This window comes from Astyanax mexicanus, chromosome 7, assembly GCF_023375975.1.
Source record: "Astyanax mexicanus isolate ESR-SI-001 chromosome 7, AstMex3_surface, whole genome shotgun sequence".
Classification (NCBI taxonomy): domain Eukaryota; kingdom Metazoa; phylum Chordata; class Actinopteri; order Characiformes; family Acestrorhamphidae; genus Astyanax; species Astyanax mexicanus.
In genome coordinates, this window is record NC_064414.1 from 47,154,534 (window position 1) to 47,182,300 (window position 27,767).

A 27,767-nucleotide genomic window follows, 5' to 3' on the forward strand; every position below is an offset into this window, starting at 1 on the left:
AAAATGGCAATAATATAATTCCTCTTAATTTTGCCTGAAAACATTGAGTGCGGATTTAGAGCCCAAACCGTTCAAATCCTTTAAATGTCAGAATTTCAACACTAGTAAGTGTCTTTTATGCAATGTTAAATAAAGATATTGTGGCGTCGCCACTGGGATCTTCAGGGTTAAGGGGGGCGCCATGTAGAGAACAGGTGCCAGCCAACCATGATCGAGAGTGAATGGGGAGGGGCGGGGTTCGGAACTGGGGGAGAGGGAGAGAGCGGGAGAAATCTGGGGAGTGTTCTTTTTCCTCTGGTCGTGCGAGGTTGTGTTGTATGAATTTACCTTTTGGTGTGGATGGAGAAGAATAAATCTATAGAGAAAAAGATGCAAGAGTCTCCAGAGTGTCGTCCATTAGGCCAGCTCGCCACAGTGGTGTCAGAAGTGGAGCTAACCGAACTCGTGAAAGCCGAAATTCGGCGGCTGGAGGACGAACTGGGATACAGGAGGAAGCACCGCGTGAGGGCGGAGGGCCAAAGTTATGCAGTCGCTGACGGGATCGACGAAGGAGAAACGCGGGACACAAGCACGCAGAGAACAAAGCGTGAGGCAAGAGGGCCACGTGCGCCGGGGAAGGATCCGGCGCCATGTGGCACAAGGCTCCCACCCGGCGCGAGATCGAGAGCTGAGCAGACGACGGCGCCAAGCTGCGCAGCTGCACCACCCGACCAAATAGGGGTGCGGTCGACCCATGCGCTAGGGAGCGGGACAGATGTGGGAGGCGATGCTATACAAACAACAGCGGCGCTGGCCACGAATGCACACAAGACACAAGGCTGGCGGCTACCGAGCTTTAACGGAGGTGCCGACTGGGCAGGCTTCGAAGCCCAATTAGACATCGTGTCGGAGCTGTCCGGATGGTCCGAGCACGAAACCGCCGCCAACCTCTGCCTAGCTTTGCAGGACGCTGCGCTGGGTGTACTGGTGGAGCTGCCGCCGTCGGACAGGCTGAATCTGAGCGCCCTGAAAGCAGCACTGAGGGCGCGCTTCAGCCGCCAACCCCCAGAGGCCATCGCAAAACACCTGCTGCCGGAACGGCGACGGCAGAGCGGTGAACGACTTCCAGTACTCGCATCAGAGATCTCGTTGCTGGTGAGGCAGGCCTACCCAGACTTCCCGGGGGGAGTCCAGGCAAGGCTGGCTCGGGACCAATTCTTGAACGCGCTGAGACCGGCGGAGCTACAAACGCACGTACGGCTGGCGGATCCGGTATCCATAGAGGCAGCTGTAGCGGAGGCGGAACGTGCGGAGCAGATCCTGTCGGGGCGCCCTGGACCATGGAGAGCTGAGGGGCAATCTGGGGGTGGAGCGACGGGAGCCGCGATCGCGAGAGAGAGCTCAAGAGTCTGCTGGAACTGTGGTCTGAGGGGACACAGGGCTGCTGTTTGTCAAGCCCCGGGAAACGGATGCGGGGCCGGCCGGTGAGGAGCGGCGCGGCCCAGGACAGAAATGTTTTTTCCTCGTTGTCTTCTGCTCGTGTCAAGAACCATGCAGGACAATTCATTGACTGTTCATTTGGCGAGATCACGGTAAGCGCTTTACTTGATACGGGGTCATCGGTGTCGCTACTTAGACCAGATGTGGCTCCTAGCGGGGGATGCGAGTGCGCTATCGAGGGGAATGGGGACACGTCCGTGGTCACAGTTACGGGTGAGGCTATACGGCTGAAGGGGCGGGTATTTACTGAGTTTAGACTCGGGCATAGTTCCTTCACACACGAGTTTCTTATAGCTGAGATCGGGGACGAGTGCATATTGGGTTTGGACTTCTTGAAGCAGAACGGTGCGCTAATCGACTGTAGCCGGGGCACAGTGTCATTTAATGGGGAAGTGGTGAACGTAAGGGAGGTCCTGGCCGATAGCAATCCGGGGGTTAATCAGCGGGCGATTTCTGAATACGACCCGCTGCGCGAGCTGTGGGACAGGAGCGTTAAGCATCTGTCGGGGGAGCAGGGCGCGCAATTATGGGCTCTGTTGGACAAATTCAGGGGAGCGTTCGCGGCGTCTGAGCGCGACTGCACGGTTACAAACCTAGCAGAGCACAAAATAGTGACGGGTGAAGCCACACCCGTACGCCAGCGTCCGTACCGGTTCGCATTCGCTAAACGCACTGAGGCGCGGGAGAAAATTCGCGAAATGGCTGAAGCGGGTGTAATCGAGCCGTCCAAAAGTCCGTGGGCTTCCCCGGTCGTGCTAACGAAGAAGAAAGATGGGTCATGGCGTTTTTGCGTGGATTACAGGAAACTAAACGCGGTCACTAAACTAGATTCATACCCACTGCCGCGTATTGACGACTCTTTGGAACAAATGTCTGGGTCAGCATGGTTTAGTACACTCGATTTGCGTAGCGGATATTGGCAAATTCCCTTAGCCGAGTCGGACAAAGAAAAAACTGCTTTCACGATCGGGACTGAACTGTGGCAGTTTCGAGTTCTGCCGTTCGGGCTGTGCAACGCTGCGGCTACATTCGAACGCTTGATGGAGCGCGTGTTAGAGGGTATCCCCAAGTCCACCTGCGTAGTGTACCTGGATGATTTGTTGGTCCACGCACCGACCTTTGACTCGGCTCTGGCAAATTTGGAGCTAGTATTGAGTCTGATTACTGCGGCTAATTTGAAGCTGAACCCGGCTAAGTGTAATTTACTGCAAAACAAAGTGAACTACTTAGGGCACGTAGTGAGCGAGGCGGGGATTGCGACAGACCCGGAGAAAACTAAAGCCGTAAGAGATTGGCCAACGCCGTGTAATTTGAAACAGTTACGTAGCTTTTTGGGGCTAGCGTCATATTATAGAAGATTTGTGAGGGGATTCGCCGAGATTGCTGTGCCGCTGCATCAGCTGACGAAGGGCGGCACTAAATTCAAGTGGTCGAGCGAAGCTGATCATGCTTTTGGGCTGCTAAAGAAGCGCTTGTGTGATACGCCAATTCTGGCGTACCCTAAACTGAACGAGCAGTTTGTGGTCGATGCGGATGCGAGCGATCACGGCATTGGGGCAGTCCTGTCACAAATTCACGACGGGGCTGAACGCGTTATCTCGTATTTTAGCAGGTGTTTGGATAAAGCGGAGCGGAACTACTGCGTAACACGCAGAGAGTTGTTAGCGGTTGTGGCCGGTCTAGAACACTTCCGACCGTATGTGTATGGCGTCCCATTCCTGCTGCGTTCAGACCACGCCTCGTTACAGTGGCTCATGAGCTTTCGCGAGCCAGAGGGACAGTTGGCGAGATGGATTGAGAGGTTACAGGAGTTTGACTTTCAAATTGCGCACCGGCCGGGGCGGAGCCATGGCAACGCGGACGCGCTATCACGTAGGCCATGCGAGAGCGTGGGGTGTAAACATTGCTCGCGCGTGGAGGCTATTTGTGTGGAGCAGGGGCATTGCGCGGCGGTGTTCCAAACCGGGGAACAAGGCGAGGAGACCTACGTGCCATTAGAGCGGTTCGTGGCAGCGCAGAGAGGGGATCCGGAGATGGAGTGGGCGGTCCGAGCTCTGGAGGCGTCCTCGACGCCGGATTGGGCTGATGTAGCGATTAAAGGTCCCGTGGCTAAAGCGCTACGTTCTAATTGGGGTAGTTTGCGGCTTGTTCGCGGCGTGCTATGCCGGGAGTGGGAGGATCCCACTGACAGGGGTGACGTCACCCAGTACGTGGTCCCAAGGGACCTGAGAGATGAAGTACTGCGCGCGGTTCACGGTGCGACCGGCGTGGGGCACTTTGGGGTGACGAAGACACTTAAACGCTTATGCCAACGCTTTTACTGGCCAGGGTGCCGTAATGATGTAGAACTCTTCGTGCACTGCTGCGATGTTTGCGCTGCGAAAAAGGGGCCCGCGCGAGCACCGAGAGCTCCGTTAGTGCCGATGCAATCCGGGTGTCCGATGGACAGGGTGGCGGTCGACGTAATGGGTCCATTCCCGTTGTCGGAGGCGGGTAATCGGTTCGTATTGGTAGCTATCGATTATTTCACTAAATGGCCGGAGGCGTACGCAGTACAGGACCAGAGTGCTGTTACCACGGCAACCAAACTGGTGGATGAATTTTTTTGTCGTTTTGGGGTTCCGGAGACATTGCACAGCGACCAGGGGCGAAATTTTGAATCAGAGGTGATGAAAGAGACATGTAGGCTACTGGGGATAGAGAAAACGCGTACCACTCCACTACACCCGCAGGGCGATGGGTTGGTGGAGCGCTTTAATAAGACTCTGGCCACCCAACTAGCTATGGTCACTAGTAAACACCAGCGTGATTGGGATGCGCATCTGCCCACAGTCCTGTTAGCCTGCCGTTCTGCCGTACAGGAAACAACAGGGTTTACCCCCGCGATGTTGATGTTTGGGCGGGAGCTGCGCACGCCGGTTGATCTGGCGTTTGGGGCGCCACCTGAGGGGGAAGGCGCCTGCGAACCAGGGCCCGAATTCGTGGCCGACTTGCGCATTAAACTGCACAGAGTGCACAACTTGGCCAGGGCGAACCAGGGGGCAGCAGGGGCGAAGCAAAAACGGGCGTATGACACGCGTTGCGTGGGTGGGCCGCTGGTAGTGGGCGCCGACGTGTGGTTTTACAACCCACAGAGAAGGAAGGGACTATGCCCAAAGCTACAATCAGCGTGGGTGGGACCGTGCAGGGTTTTGGGCCGGTTGGGAGACGTAGTGTACAGGATCCGCCGGGGTAGGCGGAGGATGATTGTGCACCGCGACCGCCTAGCGCCGTACCGCCCTAAGCTGAGTAACAGTGGACTGAACGGGAGCCGGTCACCTTCACCGCGGCCGTCGCCGCCGCCGTCACTGACAACACAAACACCTGCTACCGAGGACTGTGCCACGGCTGGGACTGAGAATGGCCGACCCCAACGAACCAGGAGGCCACCTGGGCGTTTGAGGGATTTTGTGTGTTAATCCCTGTTTATGATGTTTTGCGTTTGTTCGGTACTAATGTGTGGAGGTTTTGTACTGTGTTATTATTGGTAGTCGACGGGGGCGTTCGACTCTCGGGGGGGGGGCTGTGTGGCGTCGCCACTGGGATCTTCAGGGTTAAGGGGGGCGCCATGTAGAGAACAGGTGCCAGCCAACCATGATCGAGAGTGAATGGGGAGGGGCGGGGTTCGGAACTGGGGGAGAGGGAGAGAGCGGGAGAAATCTGGGGAGTGTTCTTTTTCCTCTGGTCGTGCGAGGTTGTGTTGTATGAATTTACCTTTTGGTGTGGATGGAGAAGAATAAATCTATAGAGAAAAAGATGCAAGAGTCTCCAGAGTGTCGTCCATTAGGCCAGCTCGCCACAATATTTTAAGATCTAAGAAGTTTTTGGAAAAAATAGACCACTTAAAATGTTGAGTTTCTTTGATTTAACCAAATTGAAAACCTCTGGAATATAATCAAAAGGAAGATGGATGATCACAGCCATTAAGCCAAGCTGAACTGTTTGAATGTTTAAATTGAATTTTTGCACCAGGAGTGGCATAAAGTTGTCCAAAAGCAGTGTGTAAGACTGGTGGAGGAGAACATGCCAAGACGCATGAAAACTGTGATTAAAAAACAGGGTTATTCCACCAAATACTGATTTCTGAACTCTTAAAACTTTATGAATATGAACTTCTTTTCTTTCCATTATTTAATGTCTGAAAGCTCTGACTTTTTTTGTCATTACAGCCATTTCTCATTTTCTGCAAATGAATGCTATAAATTACAATATTTTATTTGGAATTTGGGAGAAATGTTGTCTGTAGTTGATTTAATGAAACCACAATGTTTATTTTACTCAAACATAAACCTATAAATAGCAAAATCAGATAAACTGATTTACAAACTGAAGTGGTCTTTATTTTTTTCAGAGATATATGTCACGTAACCAACAAATTAACGTTTATTCAATGTTTTTTGGATTTTATATTTTAAACATATTAAATATGTGCTTGAAATTAAAACAGAAAATGACATTTTCATACACTGCAAAGTAAACTGTAGCGTATTATTTCTATCGTGTGGCATTATTTATGAATTCAGGGTAAATATTATTGACTTTTATTTTGACAGCTGTGGTCAGTGTTGAGAGCTGCAGTAGAGGCTGCGAGGTTGTGAGGGGGGTTTTCTCCATTCACTTCAGTTCATTCAAAGTGGACCTTCAGCACAAACCCATCCAAACACTGTTTTACAGCCAACGAAACGCAGAAAGTCATATTCCACCTGGATAAATAAGGTGAGTATTGGGAAATGCCTGGTTTTACAGGCCTAGATGAAATGGCGAGGTGTTCAAATTACCGTTATAATGAGCTGCTGGTCCAGCTCGCGCTGCAGCGTTAGCTTAGCATGTGGACAGGCTGCTTTAGCTCAGAGCTAAGCTAATTAATCCAGGCGGGATATTTGGGTTATGTCTTTTAATTCCGGAGTTTAAGTTCGTTTCTCTGCACCTCTAGAAGTTATTGTGAGCGATTTGTAAAAATGAAATTTTCAGTGAAGTCGTTTAAAATCTGCCTGACAGGAAACTGGCTTAAACTAGCTATTAGCTAACTAAAGACGTTTGTCAGTGATGAGTCGAAAACGAAGGAAAGACGCTCCAGGCTAATTTAATTCATAAATATAGTTTTCTCTACCGGTTTATGTCTTTTTCACAGACGAATAATTCGAATTATTTGTATATAAAGAATGTTATTCACTTAATAGAGAGAAAAATGATAATTGTTCTTCAGGCTTGGTAGCTGTGATGGGAATTTGGCTAGCTAAAGCTTAGCTATGTCGATTATTATTAACTAGCTAGGTTTACCCTTCTGTTATCCTAAACAAATTTAGGTTACTTTAACTGTCACCATTTATCTATGGGGTTATGTGTTAAATTATTTTACTTAAACATGTTGCTTAAGTTGATCAGTTATGTTTGTTAGTTCTGTTTCTTTGTTAAATACTTATAAAGCCATAAGAATGAAGAAAACCTCTCCTTAAATAAATTCAAATATTCAAGTTTCGAAATTTAGAGAGAATTTGGACAGTTCTTAAGCTTTCTTCATGAAAGAAAATAGCCACGCAGCAGTGAAGATGTTAGATAATTTGTCTTTTGTGGTTTCACAACTAGGGCTCTGCAAAAACGTTTTTTCTCCTCATGCAAGAAATTACTATTATCTACGTCTAGCTTTAATTTACTAGCTTATCTAATTGACCTTATTTCACCTGGAGCTGGAAGATGTGGCCAAATGTTTGTCACAATATATTTCTTAATTCTGGTCGATACAGTATAATTCTAATATTGATATGATCATTATTAAATCCAATGCCTTTTATTTACTTAATTATCATCTGAAAGAGCTGGGCTGTAGTATGGCAAAATGTTATATCACAGTATTTAAAGATAATCTCATAATACACAGTATTTATAATATTTATACTCATTTTCATCAGTGCCATTTTCAATGCCCAAAGCCGGGACAAAACCATCATCAAGAGAAATGGTATAAATTTCATCATTTGGTAGTTTCTTGGACAGAAATTAGGCCTACCTGTAAACTATATATACATTTTGTAGAAAATCTATGTTAAAAATGATGTGTAGTCCAAGTATAGACTTAATCCTTGTCTGGGAATCTGTATATTCTTATAGTTATATTAGTTTCTTTCCAGGAATCATTTCTCTCCCATCCCAAAAAAAAATGTGTGGAGCAGATCACCGTAAACATTTTACCAAGTGTTGTCTAAAGGGATATAAAGCATCATGTAACTCCATCTAATATGTTTGAGATGATCATCCACATTTCTTACCTCACAAATTCAGATAATGGCTAACTGCATCAATTCTCCAAAATCTGATAGAAATTCTTCACTGGACAGTACAGACAATTACTTCAACTATAATGTATTTGTTTTCAGAATGTATTTGTTTTCTTGTTAAGAAAGTGACTAAGCAGACTAAGCAACGCTTCAAAATCTGTTGACAAAACAGGGACTGAACAAGCAGTGTGGGGATTTTCTGATATGTGTCAGCAATGGATCCAACTGAAAGTAGCAGAATGCATGCATTAGGGCCATGTATAGTCTTAATTGCACAGTTTTATCCATCTGTTACATTATGTCCCATTATAGATCATTTTCCAATAAAGTTCTGAGCTCAGTTATGGTTTTAGAGTGGGAGAAGGCTACGTATTAATACGGAAATGGGAATGGAGGTACAAGAGTGAAAAAAAAAAAAAGCTGACTAACCACCACTGCCCTCTGTGATATGATCTGAGAACAGACCCTTAATTGATTCTTTTGTTTGTGTTTGTTTGTTTCTCCTCCCCTCTTTGTCGGAGTGCAGATGAAGCCGCGGTGGGGTTGGATGTGTCTCCTGCTGCTGTCCGTTGCCATGGTAACGTGGGCCCAGGAGGAAGAACTGGATGAGGATGACGAGGAAGAGGCTCAGGTGGAGGATGGGGACGTGGACTCTGAGGCGGACAGCGGTGAAATGACAGCTGATGCTAATGTGTCCTTTCAGGTCAGAGGTCAAATGAAGCTATATGTGTATACAGTACTGCGTACTGCTTTTGGACACCTAAGCATGTAATTTATAAATCATTTCTCTTAGAAGTAAGTTTTTACTGTGAAAAAAGATCACACTAGAACAAAAAGAAATTTCAAAAATTTCTAATGAAAAGTAGATTAGTAATTATATCAGTGCACCCAAAACGAGTCCATCCCCACACAAGTGCATGGTTAAGCTGACTTTATACATTTTAATAATGATATTAACTGGTTTTGACAAAAGGAGAATGGGTCCTCCCTAAACCACTGTAATCTTTTGATTAGCTAATTTTGGATTATCTTATTTCCTAAATTCTATAAAGCTTGTTTGAAATGACAGGCTGTAAAAATACTTCTATGCGTACAGATTTAATTTGATCTTTTTGTGACATTTACTAACAAATTTACACATATTTGAACTGCACAGGTGACCTACAAAACGCCTGTACCGACTGGTGAAGTTTTCTTCGCAGAGACGTTTGATGATGGATTACTGAGCAGGTAAAATACAATCCAACACTCAAGCCACGTATTTTGGAAATTTACTTATCCGTTACTATCTGTTTGCAGAGGGTTTGAGAGGGTATATCATTGTAACTGTCTGTGTCCAATCATGCCACATTAAAAAGCTTGTATTAGAATTGGTCAGTATTACTAATCATATTGTGATAAATTTTGTTTTTTCTAATAGCCTGTATGCTTTTATGGATAGAGTCAGTACTTGGAACACTGATTAACTACATATTTCATAAGTGTAGTATTCTCAATTATATAGTACTAATGATGTTAATAACTACTACTATAAAAAATAGTACTTGTGTAATTACTACTTTTTTATTGAGAATAAAGCACTTGGTTAGTAAAAATCACAATTAAATGAGAGCATTTGTTCAAAATATTCTAATGTCAGTTTGTGTGGTCTGTATCACAATAAATAAATAATGATTAAAATGTCATGATTTTTTTAAATTGTATTGTTTCATTTAGAAAATACAGTAAGGTGTCTCCATCCTAATACTGTTGTGTTTATGTTCTCTAGCTGGACGAAGTCTAAAACCATGAAGGAGGATGCAGATGAAGATATTGCTAAATATGATGGTGGGTTTTTTACAGCTTCTTTTTCATACTTCATAGTGTATGTTACTGTTATTCACAGTAATACTATTACATTGTATTACAATGTGAATGTGTGTGTTGGTATTTTGGAACTATATGTTTGTTCAATACCTGAGTATATACACTGAAATGCCACCTGTCCTCGACATGGGCATAATATATGGAATTAGGCAAAGCTAATGGGATTAGTGAACGTGATTTCTTCCACAGTCACTTGTCTGTTTGCACAGACATTTCTAGGCAGACATGGCCAGTGTTCAACCTTATTTATAAGTTAACACCTTACAATTTATTCAGGTGTAGCCATTTCCAAGCCATATATATATATATTAATTACATATATTACATATATATTTGGAGGTTTTTAATAGGTTAACAGTCTGTAATATGCTTTTTCAAACATGATGTGCATTGTGCTTTCAGGCAAGTGGGAGGTCGAGGCCCTAAAGGAGAACAAAGTGCCCGGTGATCTGGGGTTGGTACTGAAGTCTCGTGCCAAGCACCACGCCATTTCATCTCCTCTGTCCAAACCTTACATCTTCAAGGACAGGCCACTTGTGGTCCAGTGAGTAGATTTCCTTGTTACCTTTGCTGTATAAAGAAATTGTTGGGGTGGATTTACAGAGTTTAAACTAAAGCTGTATGTAATAAAATTCTATATATATATATAATAATAAACAGTATTGTACATTTTCTCAGCTTTACAAGTATCTGGCATTATCCCTAAACCTTTCTAACCACAACCTCAAAATATCATTTTGTGTAAATTTTTGTTTATTTTGTTGTACAGTGGCTTATAACCTGCATGGCATATAAACACTGCACTAGCAATACAAATAACAATAAAAGAAAAGGAAATGCTGCAATGATTAATGTTTTATGATGTTTTAGTAACAGATCATAAGATTAAGATATTCTTTTTTGCTATATATGAACTTCATTAAGACCACAGTTTGTTTCATTATCAGGTATGAGGTCAATTTTCAGGATGGCATTGACTGCGGAGGAGCCTACATCAAGTTACTGTCTGACTCTCCTGACCTGGATTTGGTAAGTCTAATCAGTTTTACATGCTTACAGAAACTGTAGCTTAAGTGTGTGATCTTATTGTGTGTTTTATGTGTTTTCTGTGTTTTTAGAAGTGTCTGATTTGTTCTGCCTTGTTTTGGTCTTGCAGGAACAGTTTCATGATCGGACTCCTTACAGTATCATGTTTGGACCAGATAAATGTGGAGAGGACTACAAACTGCACTTCATCTTCAGACACAAGAACCCTTTGAATGAAGATTTTGAAGAGAAACATGCCAAGCGAGCCGACGCAGATCTCAGAAAGGTGTACTCTGATAAGAAGACTCACCTTTTTACTCTGGGTGGGTGCTTCCATTAGTGTGTGTTCTGACACGTTTAATGGACACTTTGTTCTTATAAACATGCTTTTTTTTTTTTTTTTTGCAATTACATTATTTTTATTACAATGCAATTACAAATGTCTTATTTTCACTAATTTTGTTTCTCTCTATATTTTAATATCAGTTCTCAACCCAGACAACAGCTACGAAATATTCATCGATCAGTCCAGCGCTAGCAAAGGAAACTTGCTGACTGATGTGATTCCACCAGTGAACCCACCAAAAGAGATTGATGATCCCAAAGACACCAAACCTGAAGACTGGGATGAGAGAGCTAAAATTCCTGACCCAGAAGCAGTCAAGCCTGACGACTGGTAAGATCTGAATTGTAATTTTAATCTATAAGTGAGGAGTTGGGAAGTGTAAATAGAGCAGAATTGGTTTAGATTTTTGTGTAATTATTGTTTTCTTTCAATATCATGTTATTATTTTTTTCTAGTTGTAGCCACATGACTAAATATTTTAAGGTTAAATCCTGATGTAACATAAAAGACAGAAAAACTATTTCATAACTTGTTTTTTTTTTATGTTTACTTAAAGCATGTGAATTGTCATCAGGCTTCATTACTGCCATGCAAATAAAAGCTCATAACAGCAATCAACTGGCCAAGTTGACTCATAGGTAGAATTAGTGTATTCACTGCAGGGTAAATGTATTTACTCCCAGATGAGGTAAAAGGAAGGCTTTGTGTGTGAAGTAATTTCACAGTACAAAAAAAAAAAAAATGTGGAAAAGTTGTTACTGAAGAGTTTAAATTCTGTCTTTGTATTTCTATAGGGATGAGGAAGCTCCAGCAATGATTCCAGATCCTGATGCCCTGAAGCCGGATGGCTGGCTGGATGAAGAGCCGGAGTTTGTGCCAGACCCTACTGCAACAAAGCCTGATGACTGGTAATCTCTACACTCTGTATTCTCTGTATTGTGCAGCTGAATAGCAATCCTGATAAACAATAACTAGAGAAGCATTTGGATTGGCTGTGCTGACCATTTTATTGATTAATGCCTCATGGTGCATAACTGCTTTCATTGACATAGCACAATAAAATAATGAAAATCCAATAGGATTAAAATAGAAATGGTAAAATTTTCTGCTGATCAACAAGAATAATGGTCACAAAACATAACCACAGAGATGTGATAAAGTTATTTAAAGTGATATAAAGCACAGTTTTCATTTGTAGAATCAAATTTTTATTTCATTTTGATGTTTCTTTCTTTCAGGGATGAGGAGATGGATGGCGAATGGGAGGCTCCCCAGGTACCCAATCCAGCATGTCAGACGGCTCCAGGTTGTGGAGAGTGGAAATCCCCCACCATCAATAACCCCAAGTATAAGGGAAAGTGGAAGGCCCCTCTGATAGACAACCCCAACTATCAGGTATTGCCTTCTGAAGAGAGGCTGAGAAGTCAATATATTCTAGCAATAGTAGTGGTAGTAGGTTACACAGAAATGCTGCATGTGACGAACTGATTACGAATAGACATGAACAAAGACAAAGAAAAAAGTGTTTTATTATTTGCATTTGATTTGTATTTGACTAAATTTAGGATATTAAAACATTTCACATTACAATGTTTACAATACAAATGTTCTTAATACTTCACTATTCTTATAATTACATTATTGTAATAGTGTAATTACATTTGTGGCATTAATGGTCTTAAAGTGACAAAATATTGTTTAAGGCAATTATTGCTGGGACAGCATTTTGTCAAAACAAAACCACGTATGACTGTTCTATTTTAAGTGATGTTATGGTGCATAGTCTTTAGTCAAATCTTCAAAAACAAAAAAAAAACAGATATGGATTAGGGGTACGGTAAAGCATTTTACATTACAAATGTTTTTAATTCTTAATTAAAACTTAACTGCTCTTTTATTTGCATTATTATTCTATCATAGTATAATTATGTCAGTGGCATAAATGGCCTTAAATGACTATATTATTTATAACAATTATTTTGTCCAAACAAAAACACTTATTCTGACTGAACCATGTGGATGGTACATATTATTCAGAAATAATGACGTCACATTAGGTGTGAGGGTGTCTGTCTTTACAAAACCTTTATCATGCACTGTTTATATTCAGATATAGTTTTTTCTTACATCTTAAATTCAGTAAAAATAACTGCGGTGGTCTGTGTTTACAGGGTGTTTGGAGTCCTCGCAAGATTTTAAATCCAGATTATTTTGAGGATCTGGAGCCGTTTAAGATGACTGCGGTCCGGGCCGTGGGGCTAGAGCTGTGGTCTATGACTTCCGACATTTACTTTGACAACTTCATCATAACTGCGGACAAGGAGGTCGCCGACCGCTGGGCAGCGGACAGCTGGGGACTGAAGAAACTGGTGGCCAGTGCCAATGAGGTGAACATGCAGATCAGCCTGCCATATGGTAGCATAAGCTGGTGAAAAAAATAATAAGAAAATAAGTATGTAATATATGTAATGTGTATAAAATTACTTGACAGTAATACAGTTTAATACAAAATACCAAGGGATTACTGATATGTATTTAATATGCCTCTGAGTATAATAAATTACAATTTTTTGCAGTATGTGTAGAGTTAACAGTTTTATCCATGTAATGCATGGATTCAATTTAGGAATAGTTAAACATTTACAGCGATTTTTATGGTGATCTTGGTGATGATAGATAATGGATTTATGTATAACCCACAAATATTGCTAATATTTATTGCATAAAAGGCCATTCTCTCATTTTATTTTGTGTCTTTTTGTCTTTCTAACTACACAACGTCTCTATCTTTCAGCCAGGAGTGTTCACTCAGCTGACGCTGGCAGCGGAGGAGAGGCCGTGGCTGTGGGTAGTTTATATCCTGACTGTGGGTCTGCCTATTGGTCTGGGTGTGCTCTTCTGCTGGCCTAAGGTGAGCACTAGTCAACTGTTTTATAAGCCTAGTCCTTAGGGCCCCAAACATTGTATATTTCTGTGCCATTCTTGCAGCTTTTCTAGTTATTTCCAGTGCTTTATTCTTATATTTTAGACCATGAAAACAAAAACAAATGGTAACAATTCCAGTAGAATTTTCCACACATATAGTAGCTGGCCTGGTAATGCTGCAGAAAAACAAGATCAGTAGTGGAAAAAACTTTTATATTCTCCATTTTGTGAGAGGAATGTTAAATCGGACTCATTCAATAATAGCAACTTTTTACATAAATAGCCACATAGCAAAAATGGAAAGAGAAGCTGGACTCAACACACAGATTTATGCAGAGTAGTCTCTTTGGCGCCACCAAAGTTACTTAGTGATGTAGCAGGCCCATTTTGGCCCAGTGGACCATTAACACAATTTAACTGCTTTTATATTATGGCAAAAATGCTAAAAACGCCAAAATTGAATACATTGCCTTTTTTCTGCATTTATTTGTCTTATTTATTAATTGTATTATTGTATGAATTATATGTTGTGCTTTTCCTTTACTGCTGAATGGTTGTATTGTTTTTATTAAAAAAAAAAAAAACGATTTACCATGTTTGCACATGTTTGTCTATGTGCTGCAGAAGTCAGATGATGATTACGTCTACAAGAAGATTGACCCATCCAAAACAGGGGCTGTTGAAGAAGAAGAAGAGGAGGAGGACGAGGTCGAAGAGGAAGAGCAGAAGAAAGGAAACCTAGAAGACCAAGGCAATGTGGAGGAAGTTGCTGAACCAGCTGGTTAGTAAGAAATTTGGACATTTTGCACACTTCATCAGTTTCCTCTGTTTCTTTTTGTTAACACACACATATTCCTCATTTACTTTTTTTCAGAAGAGAAGGAGAACAGGAGTGGGGATGAAGATGATGCTGCTGGAGGAGAGCAGGAAGAAGAGGAGGATGAGGAGGAGGAGGAGGAAGAAGAAGAGGAGCAGGCTAGCAAGTCAAATGAAACGCCTTCAGATGATGAGGTAAGACTGTAGATGGAATCTTCAAATCACTTTGGTCTTTCAGTAAGGACGGCTAAAGATAACTATTGTTTTAATTATTGGCTTTAAACAAATCTGCTGTTGATGACATTTGGGACTGCATACACTTAAAATGCAATCAAAGTAATAAAATAAAGACATTTCAGCCAGTAGCTTTTTGCTTAGAATATAATTATACTATACTGAACTGTACCATATGACATACACTGTTAACCTCTTTTATTCCAAGTCTGTTTTTGACATTTTCCACCGGAAATCACATACCCAAATCTTGAGGCCATATACTCAAGGAGAATATAAACTAGAGGAGTTGTAAAGAAGAATTTTTACTGTTTTTTAGAAAACACTTTAAAATAAATCTCCAGTGATCAAAATATGATAAAAGCAACATAAAACGAGGCACTTTTCAAAAATTCATTTTAAAATCTAGATTTTAGAGTCTATGAATTGAACAGTTCTTGTCTGTGAATACAATTCGATTGTACTGTTAAAACTGTACTGGTTTCAACATGGGTCTTCTTTTAGCCTGTAAAATTTGGAATTAATATACCCTTTTGAAAAGATACTCCACCTGCAGTAAACATTTAACAGGAAGCATTTCAAAGTTGTTGTTTTTATCCAAGCTTTTTATTTATTTATTTATTTATTTAGAAAGTCCTCCATTGCAATGTATTTTTTTCGACTGGAATATTTAATATTAGAAAGGATTTAAAAGCTGGAATGTTGGCAGGCCAAGGATCATTAATTCGACCCCTACTACAATTAAAGCACCCCTGCTTGTGCAGGTTGAAAATGTGCAAGTTTACAATGCTTTGCTCATCAAACTTGTTTTTTTAAGGGTAATCTGTATTCCTGTGTTTGTGTCTCTCCTGCAGATGAAGGATGCTGATGAGGGGATTCAGGGCACTGGAGATGGACAGAAACAGGCTGTGAGAAAGAGGAGAGTACGGAAGGACTGAAAGGCCTTGTTTTCCTTCAGTTTCTCTATCTCCTTTTCCCCTCTCTTTTTCCTTCTTTCCTGCCTTTCAAAATGCTGCATGCCCCTGGCTTTGCAAAGTCAACAGGCCCTGCTCCTCCCTCCACTGGAGCTTTTCCTCCTCCTGCTCCTCCTTCCAGTCTTCCTCTCTACTGATGGTAGTTCTTACTACTGGTTGCTTTCGAGATTTCGCTGTATCAATCAAAACAGATTTCCTGCTGTATTTCCTCTTATTTTTTGACAGAGTAGCATTGAGGCCAGTTTTTACAAATGCTAGTGATAGTTTAAGTACTGTGATACACAAATGATGGGGGGGGGGGGGGGGGGTGTTTTAGAAGGAAACCACCTCAAATAACATTTCATAGTTGTTTAAAAAATTGTTCTTTAACTTATTTAAGACGTCAGCGACAGTTCTATTTCTGTTTTAAGTTATGTTTTAATGTTATTGATCAAAAAAGCGCACTGAATATATTTATTGTTCGTATGTTATTTGGAAAGCAATGGATTTGAATTGGTTTGAGCATAAACGTCTCGCTTTCTAGTGTGTAGAGAAAAAAAAAGTTTCTGCTTATAAAGAAGGAGAGCATGGCTTGTGGGATGTACTGCTGGAAGTGTATTCACACAGCATCTGATCACACTGTGTTTAGCTTGGCAATCAGTGTTTTAAAGCATATCTTTTCATCTAGATTTTCATCTAGATTTACATACTGATGTAGTCAATTATCTCACCAGTGTGACCCAACATGATTGGGTGCTGTGTGATTACAGCCTCAGTGACTGTTTACACCTGGTCACTTTATGTATCTTGAGAATCTGGATTATAACTGGATACACCTGAGATGAAAAATGTAAAATTGCAAATTAAAAGATTGCAACCATCTTTAACACAGCACAGGATGCGGCTGAGGGTAACTGCAGGTGCATTAGACTACCTAGTGTAAATGCATGTGGTTTCAGGATACAATCCATATAGATACTTCTATAGCTAAAGTGCCCAGGTGTAATGGAGTCTGTAATAAAGCTGCAAGCCCTCGTCTCAAACAAGGTCGATTTAACACATAGGACCCTTTCAGCTTTAAGAATTCAAATGTTTGTCTCGAGCGATGTACACGGTTTGTTTGTCTGCTGTTGATTTTAGTTCATGTTTTTGCCGCACGATGGCAGCTTCTTGTTTACATATGTTTGTAAATTGTACATTGCTCTTGGGAAATAAACATTTAATACAAAATTTCACTTTACATATACACACACAAGCACACACACGCAAGACTCCAGACCAATGCAAAGGCAGAAACAATTTATTAACACAAAAAGGTTAAAGGCATAGTAGTAATAGTACATTTTTTACACACTTACACACAAGGCAGTATCTACATTGGATGTGTGCAGGCTTAAGTTACATACCTGAAGGAAAATGTTAATACACAACAAAACAATAAATAACATTTATGACATTTTATGACCGTTCCCTTGTAACAACTAAGCTCATTCTCATTGTTATTGAGATATGACATCTTTTGTTTTTTTGTGTCTTTGAGCAGTGCAGACTTTGGCTGATAGAAATATCAGCAATATAATAGAAATATTTCTATACTACCAGATCTAAAATAACTTTTTAATTTTTTTTTAATCAAGCCTTAATTTCATGCCTCTGCTTTGTGCAGGGATTGGGTTAAATCAAATGCACCCTTCAGAGCACTCTCCCAGATCAATATCACTCAAGAGTCCCTTTCTCTTTTTACAGTAAAAGCCAGGCAGTCCATTTCTTTCTCATTGTCTCCAATCCCATCTTATTCCAGTTAAAAGAAACATCTTCTGAAACACTACACATCCTGGCATTACAAGATGTTGTTCCCTTTGCCTCCATTGATACTGTAGCATTTCCACCTGTCCATTAAGTCCAGTCAAAAAATTAAGTTCATGTGTTTGTTCACACTGTAGTTTCGTAAGCAAATAAACAATTTCACACAACATCCGGTTATCACTGCCTATAGGGGCTGCTTATTTGGTATACTGATTTCTACATTTCCAGAAGAGCATGCATTGGACGTTGGGGCGTTGTCAATTCTGAAAATTGCCTCTCCATGTTTTGTGCCAATTTCTGCCTCCCTGGCAGAATCAGATTTAATTGCACAAGCGTTACACAGCAAAATGAGTGTAACATTACCCTTTGGATTAATTGTATTTGTTTGTTAAAAAATGGGTTAATCTACAGTTACAGTAGATACACCAGCCTAATCTCTTGTTTCTATACTGCTTTATGACCGGGCATCAGATTTCAGCACACCACCAGTTTCTTTTCTTCTTCTACTGTTGAACAAGTGACGAAAGCCTTCCTGTAGTTGGTTCAAAAGTCTGAACTATCTAAAAAAAAAAAAGTGTTTTCAAACTACATGATCTGGACTAAATTCAAAATTTTACTCTGTGGCATTTTTGCTCCTGCTTATTTGGTGTTGACCAATTTCTGTATCTACTGTAACTGTAGATTAACCCTTATTTATAATCAGACATAAAAGCAGTTTTTACAATCATCCTACAGCATTACGAGTGTGCATTTGAAGGAAGGCAGATTGTGATAGTAGGCAGAATTCGTCACAACATCTGGAAAGGCATCTCGCCAAATTTATGACTTTATACCATGCCTACACTCAGCCATGTTCCCTTCTACAAACCAGTCATTATCATATATGGGAAGATGCAGCCCACTTCGGTGATGAGGCCAGGACCCAGTGTGAAACCAAAACTAACCGGACCATGTGTATTAAATGCAATGTAACACAAGGACCTTGGGTCAGACTTGGGTCTAGACTTAAAGGTGTAAAAACACCCATAAATAAAAGGAATAAAAAAGGTCACAAAAGTGTACTGATCACTGCATAGTTTACTAAAATCCTTTCTAAAATCTTCACCCACCCGAGCCCTCAAATCATGCATATTTTCTTTGGAATAATAAAAAGGACCTCATGCAACATCTCTCCCATCTGTGCTTGGAGACTTCCAACCGTTTCTCCTGTGCTCCATTCTCCTCATTGTTTCACTGCTTCTCAATGGTAAATGTGAAATAGGTAAAAGTATTTATTAATAAAAAATAAAAAAAGATTACCCATTAATGCACTAGTCTTTAGGCTGGCTCCTTTAAACCATTTGAAAAAGCTGCACTATTCCAGCAGGAGAAGCATGCAGATGGTCTGCTGAGCTGCGTAGCCACTAAAAGAGCTGCATATAGAGCCTGATGTGCATTAGTACTGTGGATATCTGACCACAGACTACGAAATGCCTCCATTAACTCCGTAACAGCCAGAGAGAAAGAGAGAGAGAGCAGGTCAGTCTGTTTTAATGGCATCCACAAGCAGCTGGTATTATAATGGATGGAATGAAACGGAAAAGAATAGAGAAAAAAAAAAACTGTACATGTAAAAAATATAAACAAATTCAGAGCTGAGAGTGATCCCACGCAGGGAGGAGTATGTGAGAAGCTGTGATGGTGAACACTGGAGGACACTAGTGGGTAAAAGTAAACTGGGCCTTGTGTGTATTGGCCTTTTAAGGGATAAAGGGTCCGTTCTGGTAGGGGAAGGATCGTTTTCCCAACTTTATTTCCGTTTGCTCTTGGTGTCGGTGGTCTGGAACACACTGGAGGCAGACATGAGGTTCTCAATGTACTGCCCCAGAACCTGGTTCTCCGACTTCAGCTTCAGGTTCTCTTCTTTCACCGCATCCACCCGAGCTGAGAGATCTAGTCGAAAAAGAATGAGAATCAGTTAATGGCTGAGCACGCTTACATGGATGATTGTGGATTGGGCCCAACCAATGTTTTAACAGTTAGTATCTAAGATATTAACTAAGGATGCTTCCTTTTAAATGTTTTAAACTGTAAGTCCTAAATTTGGTTATTTTTTGTTGATTCTGTCTGATCTGTAACTTATATCTTCTCATATCTTTATCTTAGCATGAATTCTATCTGCTGCTGAACATATCTTTTTAATATTCATGCATTCCACAGAATTATTTTTACAAGCTGTTGGGAGCATCGGCTAATAGTGCTGTATTTTGGAATGCTGGAGGTGAATGAAGGTGGGCTATTTGACAAAGATTGAATATTGTGATTCACTACACCCCCTGCCACACCGGATTTCTCCTTTAAACTCTGTAAACCCACTTTAAACTCTTTCAACTCTTTAAGCCCACATCTCAGTTCTTCACTCTAAGGGCGTTTTCACACTATTCTTTTTTCCCTCAGACCTGGGTGCACATGCTCCTTGGGTTCTGTACATTCGGTTAAGTGTGAAAATTGTATTCGAGTCTAGTAGTGGTGCAAAGTACAGATATCTGGTCCTCCTGCAATTGGTGATCTGGGGTTCGTTTCAGGCAGACTCTGGTAAAGGTTACTGTATATGTATATGCTCAGCTTTGTGGGGTTAGACCCGGTACTGATCGTATAAACCCTGGTCTCACCAGTCTGCATGGAAAAGAATTGTCAGTTCTTGCTCAGTGTAGTGCTGAGCACCTAAAAACTGCCACTGATTACTCAAAAAATGTTCACTCTATCCATTTATCCATTAAATTGTGCAATTAATACACAATTTAAAAAAGTTTATAATAAGTTTATAATAAGTAATACCATAATTATGAACAATAGAGTTCAAGTTTCTTTGTGCATGTTTTTAGCATTCTATGCTCCTTAATCACACAAGCACAATGACACAGCAATGAAATATATATCTGAAACACCAGATTTAGATTGCTTCTGGTTTAAATCCAAATATAGATATTTTAAGTGGACTTGAGACAGAAAAGATGCTTATTCAAACCTTTGAACCTGCAACAATGGCTGAAGTCCCAATGAACAAGGCAGCTGACCCCCTAATTATTCCTTGGGTGTCTAGAAGGCTGCCCACAACTTCAGGAGTTTGACTACATTTAAAGTACATTTAAAAGTAGACATACAGATTTTACATTCCCTCCAGTACCAATGTGTTCTTTGTTTTTCCAATTAAATAAACAATACAGAAACAATCAATATAATAATACTGAAAATACAGCTACAATGAGTACCATGAACATAAGTAATCCATAGTGTGTTACAGGAAGAGGGTTTAGCTCCATTATTATGCTGTTACAGCATCACAGACATTTCTCAGGAAACCATTAAGACTGCCTGAGTGGACGGATCTGAGTCAGGAGTCGGGAGTACAGTCAGCAGCCCAGCACTGCCAATCACTAGAAAAATGGCAGCAGTGTCCAGAAACTGTGCTGAACAGTCAACAAACAACTGGGGCAAACAAGATATTGCATCTGTCAAATGCTGAATGAAATAAAACAATACACAGGCTTCGATGTCATGTGAACAATACCAAACAGCCACAGGACTGAGAGTGGAGAGTAAAGATGCTGATGCTGATTTTTATCATTTACCTTCTAGCGTGTGCTGAAGCTCGAGCACTTGGTTGATGAGTCTTGTCTTCTCCTCCAGCTCAACTTGGTTCTCAATATCTCCTTGGTGGAGAAAATGAACACACATTAAACACTTTAAATAGGCCTTATAAAGTCTAAAAACCTCAAAATAGATGAAACTGGGCTCACCATCCCTGTCGCAGTTCATGGCGAAGTATTCGTCCTCTTGTCTGGAGCGCAGAGCTGCAGGACTGTCACCTAAAATCAACACACATGTAGATAAGTGCACATCACCAAATAAAAGCCATTTTACTGCATGAGCAAAGCTGTGTAGAGCAGCATGAAGGCATACCCAAGTTAAATACTGTTAGTTAAGATTGAATTACTCTTTGTCACACACACACATTCTGGTGAGAAGTGGCAGCCAATCGTGCACAGCATACTCTTAACCAGAAACAACCGTACACCTGAAGGACTGCATTGGGCACTGAGGCATTGATCCAGGATGAAAAAGTGCCTATCCATATCTGGGCATACAGTCATACTTATAATTACTTGCACCCACAAATAAACACAGCTTTAGAGTAATAAGTAGGTGTGTGCCATATCATATCGTACACAATAATATGCCTTGAAAAATTCACACTGTTCTTATTCTTTTAAAATTAAGAAACCACTTTAGGTTCAGAATTAGTTTCGCTGATTTCGCTATGTGTAGGTATATGTTTGAGTAAAATTATCATAGTTGTTTAATTCTAAAAACTACGGACAACATTTCTCCCAAATTCCAAATAAATTTGTCATTTTAGAGCATTTATTTGCAGAAAATGAGAAATGTCTGAAATAACAAAAAAAGATGCAGAGCTTTCAGACCTCAAATAATGCATCCATCTTCATCTTGATTATATTTCAAAGGTTTTTCATTTGATAAAATCCAAAAAACTTATCATTTTTAAGTGGTCTCATTTTTTTTACCGGTATATCTGTCCAGTATCATTCATTTTACTTCAGTCCTGGATATATAAAGATATTTGGAGTGCATTATTAGTGTCATGACATTATGAATCGTTAACTTCTGTCACAAATCTGATTAAAAATAATAATAATAATAATAATAATAATATCTAAGTTGGGGTTGTGCCATATTATATGGTATGCAATAATAAAATGTAATTTTCCTTTTGTTGAAGTAGTGTATTCTTGAAATATATATATTTTTTAATTCAGTGTTTTGTCATATCACCAAGAGTATCATTATCGCGAAAATACCGTAAAATATCGTGATATTATTATAGGGCCATATCGCCTACCCCTTTAGATGAGGTCCAAAAAGCACCTGGACAACCTCTTGGCTTCTACTGATCCTTAAAATCACTGTTATTTCACTTTAATCTCAATTATATCAAGACAGATCACACAATTATAACCTAGTTATTGTACTGTTAGCCAGGTTAAATTAGTAATAAATCAAAATTACTTAAATTGTGCCATAATCTACAAGTAAGATTAGCTATCAGTCTGCTGCTACATTCAGCTGAAATGTTATTTAGCTATTTAACACAGTCAGAAACATGGTACAAAGCCTACAAGTGACAGAAACACAGATTTATAAGGCAGACAAGCTAATAAATCAATGTAACGTTACTGTGTTTTGTTTTGGTAGTCAGCAAGGCCACGTAGGTTAACTAGTACTACAGCTAGCTGGCTTTCAAACAGCTTTAAATATTAATAAAAAGCTTATTTATAACATATAAGTGTCATAGAAAACGAAATATACGCACAATATTGATTTACAGTTTCGTAAAAGGCATTTTTGAGCAAAAAATTCTTGTTTTTATTAGTAGTAAAGCAGAGGTGGTGAATCCAGATCCTGGAATTTAAAATCCGCTCCGGGATTATGCTCGGACTGCCTGGGCAGCTCCGCTGCAGTCACGCTGCAGCGGAGCTGGCCAGGCAGTCAGGTCAAAATCCCGGAGCGAATCTCCAATCCCAGGATCTGGATTCACCACGACGTGCTTGTTAGCCTAGCCATAGCAGCCTAGGTGGGTTCAGAGCCAAACGAGGCGTACAGAAACGCTAAAACTACACCGGTTTAACCGGGACAGCGCCTCTAAACGCGCTCGCCTTACCGTTAAAAGCCGGACAGAGTGAACGGAGAGGTCTTTAGAGTTAAACCGCGGTGGTAAAGCCGGTACCGCAGCTCTGGGAGATGGTGAAACTGCGCTAACTGCTCCTCATCTCTGTGTACAGCTGTAGGGTTTGGCCGCTGTTAGACCGGCCGCGACCACCAGAGGGAGACAAAGCGCCGAAAATCACTGCTAATAACATATGAGACATCAAATCAATGGGAGATAGATCATCTCAAAAATTAGAATATCATTGAAAATTTACTCCATTTCTCTAACTCATATATTATATATATGTATTACACACAGAGCGATCTATTGTAAGCGTTTATTTATGTTTTTATTGTTTATGACTAACTTGTTATGGCTTACAGCCATTGAAAACCCTAAAATCAGTGTCTCCATAAATTATAATATAATATAAGACCAATTGTTACTTTTGGCAGTGTGGGCAGTGTGCCAAGTCCTGCTGGAAAATGAAATCCGCATATCCATAAAAGTTGTCAGCAGAGGGAAGCATGAAGTGCTGTAAGATTTTCCGGGAAAATGCTAACTGAAAACACTGCACTGACTTTGGACTTAATATAACACAGTAGACCAACACCAGCAGATGACTTGACTGCGCTAAGCGCTAGCACTTTCGCCATTCAGAGGCGAGTGTATCGGACTGTAGTCCACATGTTTACCATGTTAAAACAAGCTACATGGGACGAACCACTAGCTAATATCGTCCTGGCTTATTTGAACACCTCGGGGTTCTTCAGTGTAGCGCTGTTAGGAGCATTTATTAGCACTAGCAGTTAGCCGCTAATGATAATGCTAATGCTGCTGCACCCAGCTTTAGAGGACATTTGGAAATCTAAGCATACTGTAAATAAACAGTTTTCAGTAGAGAAATCTGTGTAGATCGACATCCAGCGCTCGTTTGACTTTGAAAAAAATGTTTCTTTTTAAGAACTACAGTTTTGTTGACTTAGCCTAGCTTTTAGGTACAGCAGTTTTCATATGTATAATTTAAATTGCCTGCATCTCAACCTGATTGAACTCCTTTGGGATGAATTAGAGTGGAGACCTTACAAATACCTTTTTGTAACAATGGTCAAAACACAGCAAAGAAAACACAGCTAAAAAAAACTTCATAAAATATACAAATAACTTTACAGGGAAGATTAACATTATTCCTCTATATGTGTGTAGTAATGTGTTCAAGTAAATCTTGAGAAATGTGTTGTTACACAGTGTTTGTATTGAAATTAAGCAACTATGATGTGAACATGAAGGCATGTTATATTGATATTTTGACCTGATTAATTATTCTGATTAAAAAGTGCAGGTAGAAGGCAGGTGTGAGTTTCTGTATTAATGCACCTCAGTGTTAATGTGACCAGCAGCCAGTCTGTTTAACGGATGATTAACGGACAGGGAAAGGAGATGAACCGCAACAAGTGATAAACTTTGTTGTTCTATTGCAAACACACACACACACACACACACACACACACACAGTCAGAGCAGGAATGACCTGTATGGCTTCATCATGATGCCTTCATTGTTTGCAGAACCAGCAAATTTCCTACTGTACAGTGCATGCTGTGTGAGTGTGTGTACAGTAGCAAAGGTGTGTGTGTAGGATCTACTCTTAATATTTCATAATAAATTCATAGCTTATTAAAAATAATAACATAATTGTAACAAATTACAACTTAACATTATAGAATTCACTTTGTGGACACAATTACTGGGACACCTGCTCAGTTCTTTTGAAATCAAAGATATTACAATGAGTTTATCACACTTTTGTTGGAGTAACTGTCTCTACTGTCCAGGAAAGGCATTCTACTAGATTGTAGAGCATTGCTGTGAGGATCTGATTGCACTCAGTGACTAGTTAGTTAGTGTTAGTGAGGATGTTGGCTGATGATCACCACCCCACTTCATCCATTCAATTTCCCAATTCCCAAAAACTAAAATTACTTTATGGATTATTTTTAAAAAATTACATTATTCCTGAGGACACTGCTCCACTGCTTCACAGCTCAATGCTGGGGTGCTTTAAGAACCCCTCTATCTAGTCCAGGCTTGGCATTAGGCATGGTAACAGTAGTTTCATGTTTGTCTGCTCCAAAGAGTCCTAATCTTTAGGCAATACTTCTTTTCCTACACAGATTAGACAAGCTGTTTTTTATGTGCATTTGCACATTTGTGTCAGCAGTGGGTGCACAAATCATTAAATCTAATTAATATTTTTTACATACACATTTGGACATATATAGTGTGTGATGATGGAGGACAAAAAGCTGGAAAAGCTATCTATGTATTCTTATTCCACAGAGGTGTGGATGTTTGTATACTGAATATCCGGGTTGTTTTACAAGCAGCACATGTTTATTTCATTTCACAGAAGAGTTAATACATGCAGAATCCTACATATGATGAACAGATTACTTGGTTTTGTGCAGAAGGTTGGAGATCAGGCTGCACTATACAATATATGCTTTCAGCACAGTCACTGCAGTGACTTAAATCAAAGATGTCATATTTTTTTGCTGTTTGATACAAAAGAAATATTCCCTCCTGGTCTCATTTTCCCTGAAATATCTACCACGTTCTTGTTAATATCTGTATAATTTAACATTTTTTTCTAACAATCCATACCATGATTATAGCAGTATTTTGTGTTTAAAGCAATGTATTTATTTTTATTTTACATGTGTAATGTTTTATACAAAATTGGCCTTATGGTAAGTTCTTGTTCCTTACAAAATAGACAAAACATTACAGAACATTTTTTTAGTTTTTTTTTTTTTTTGTTACTGAATGTTATATTATTACTAAATAAACATTACATGTAACATTTAACATTTTACAGTTTATTTTGTATTCAAAAATCTTGTGAAAATTACTGTATTTTCTAATATGTCATATTAATATATTGCAGAAAAATATATAATGCAATGTATTGTTTTTTCCTAGAACATATCATTAGCCCTATTCCTGGGAAAATGCCATATTTTATTGATTTTCCTACGAAAGCTATAAAAATAAACATATCAGCAGCAGGGGACAAAACCTTATTTGAGGTAATTATAAGTAATAAAAACACTTTAAGAGTAATTTATGGAAATAAGTTACTAAAACAGAGATGGACCATAATGAACAGTTTTGGATGAATCTGAATTTAAACAAAATGTACTAATAAGCTAACAAGAAATAAGAAATAAAAAACATTTAGGAATGTTTAAAAAAGGTCTCAGGAATGTTAGCCTGTAACGTTACAGAAATAATGTTTCAGATACGTTCTGAAAACCTGTGAAAAACTTGCAGGGAAAAACATTTCCAGGTAGTTTTATACCAAGTAAAAGTAACATTCTCAAAACATTGAGACATGTGACGTTGTAGAACCTGTAAAACGTTGAATAAAAATGTTGGAAGAACATCCAGATAATTTGATAAACTCGATCTTCTAAGAATATTATCTGTAACATTCAGTAAATGTTTTACCTACCAAAAAGTGCTGCCGCTTTAAAAGTAAACACTGAACTATGACTTAACACTTGGCAGAATACCAATAATCTGTATTTTATGCACATGCATGGGTTTCCTTAAAGATGTGGAGTGTAATTCACTTTTATACCACTGCAGTAAATACAAATCACACCTTCCCTCATTTGACATGAACAGCTGAACACATGCATTTGGTGACAAGCTGCGAGAAACAGAAGTGACTTTTGTAAAAGTGAACAAAGCACAGGAACTGAGACTGTAGATTAGTATCACAGGGTTTTACACTAGTGTCTTCTAAAGATGTCTTGTAAACACTTCACCAAAGTGAAATAGTGCAGTAGCGTCAATCAAGCTCAGAGTGGGAATGACAGAGATGCCATTCTTCCTGTTACAGTCTGAAGCTGATATTTTATGTTAAAAGTATATTGCTACTTATTGTTAGTTTCAGGTTAATAACTGAATAACTAATAATCTTGCAGAACCCGTTTCTGACTTACAGCCACTGACTGACTATACAAACAGTGTGAAGATCTTACCTGAGTCATCAGCCAGTGAGATGTTCGTAAAAGTTCCATCTTCTTCGTCCACTTCTGCCTCCATTATTGTACACCTTAAACCAGAAACAGTATAATCACAGTATGTATTTTTAATAAAACAATATTTTTTCTCTCTCTTTTTTTTTTTTTACTCTAGGTCTCTCGCTCGTGGTCTCTCTCTCTCTCCACTGCACTACAGTCGTATGAGACACCTGCAGCTGCTGGGCCGCACCCCTCTCAATTATT

At 40.1% G+C, this 27,767-nt stretch overlaps 2 protein-coding genes across 5 annotated transcripts; one reads left to right on the plus strand and one right to left on the minus strand.

Annotated features, from left to right (window-relative positions):
* Positions 1-6,074: 6,074 nt before the first annotated feature.
* On the plus strand, positions 6,075-17,189 carry clgn (calmegin). The gene is made up of 15 exons (XM_007253696.4): positions 6,075-6,234; positions 8,320-8,496; positions 8,950-9,023; positions 9,562-9,620; positions 10,062-10,203; positions 10,607-10,688; positions 10,816-11,008; positions 11,172-11,361; positions 11,826-11,939; positions 12,270-12,426; positions 13,203-13,418; positions 13,826-13,942; positions 14,581-14,737; positions 14,831-14,967; positions 15,861-17,189. The coding sequence occupies exons 2-15, from the start codon at positions 8,320-8,322 to the stop codon at positions 15,942-15,944; spliced, it is 1,899 nt and encodes a 632-aa protein (XP_007253758.3). The 5' UTR covers positions 6,075-6,234; the 3' UTR covers positions 15,945-17,189.
* A 54-nt stretch (positions 17,190-17,243) lies between these two features.
* Positions 17,244-27,737, minus strand: scoca (short coiled-coil protein a). Of its 4 annotated transcripts, none has more exons than XM_007253694.4 (4): positions 27,522-27,737; positions 21,545-21,613; positions 21,377-21,454; positions 17,244-19,697 (listed from the first exon to the last, which is right to left on the minus strand). In XM_007253694.4, the coding sequence occupies exons 1-4, from the start codon at positions 27,583-27,585 to the stop codon at positions 19,555-19,557; spliced, it is 354 nt and encodes a 117-aa protein (XP_007253756.2). In that variant the 5' UTR covers positions 27,586-27,737; the 3' UTR covers positions 17,244-19,554. The 4 variants fall into 4 exon arrangements, with proteins under 4 accessions (XP_007253756.2, XP_007253755.2, XP_007253757.2 ...); XM_007253693.4 differs by having other exon boundaries at positions 21,377-21,457; positions 27,522-27,734; XM_007253695.4 differs by lacking the exon at positions 27,522-27,737 and adding an exon at positions 23,485-23,616 and having other exon boundaries at positions 21,377-21,457.
* Positions 27,738-27,767: the final 30 nt, after the last annotated feature.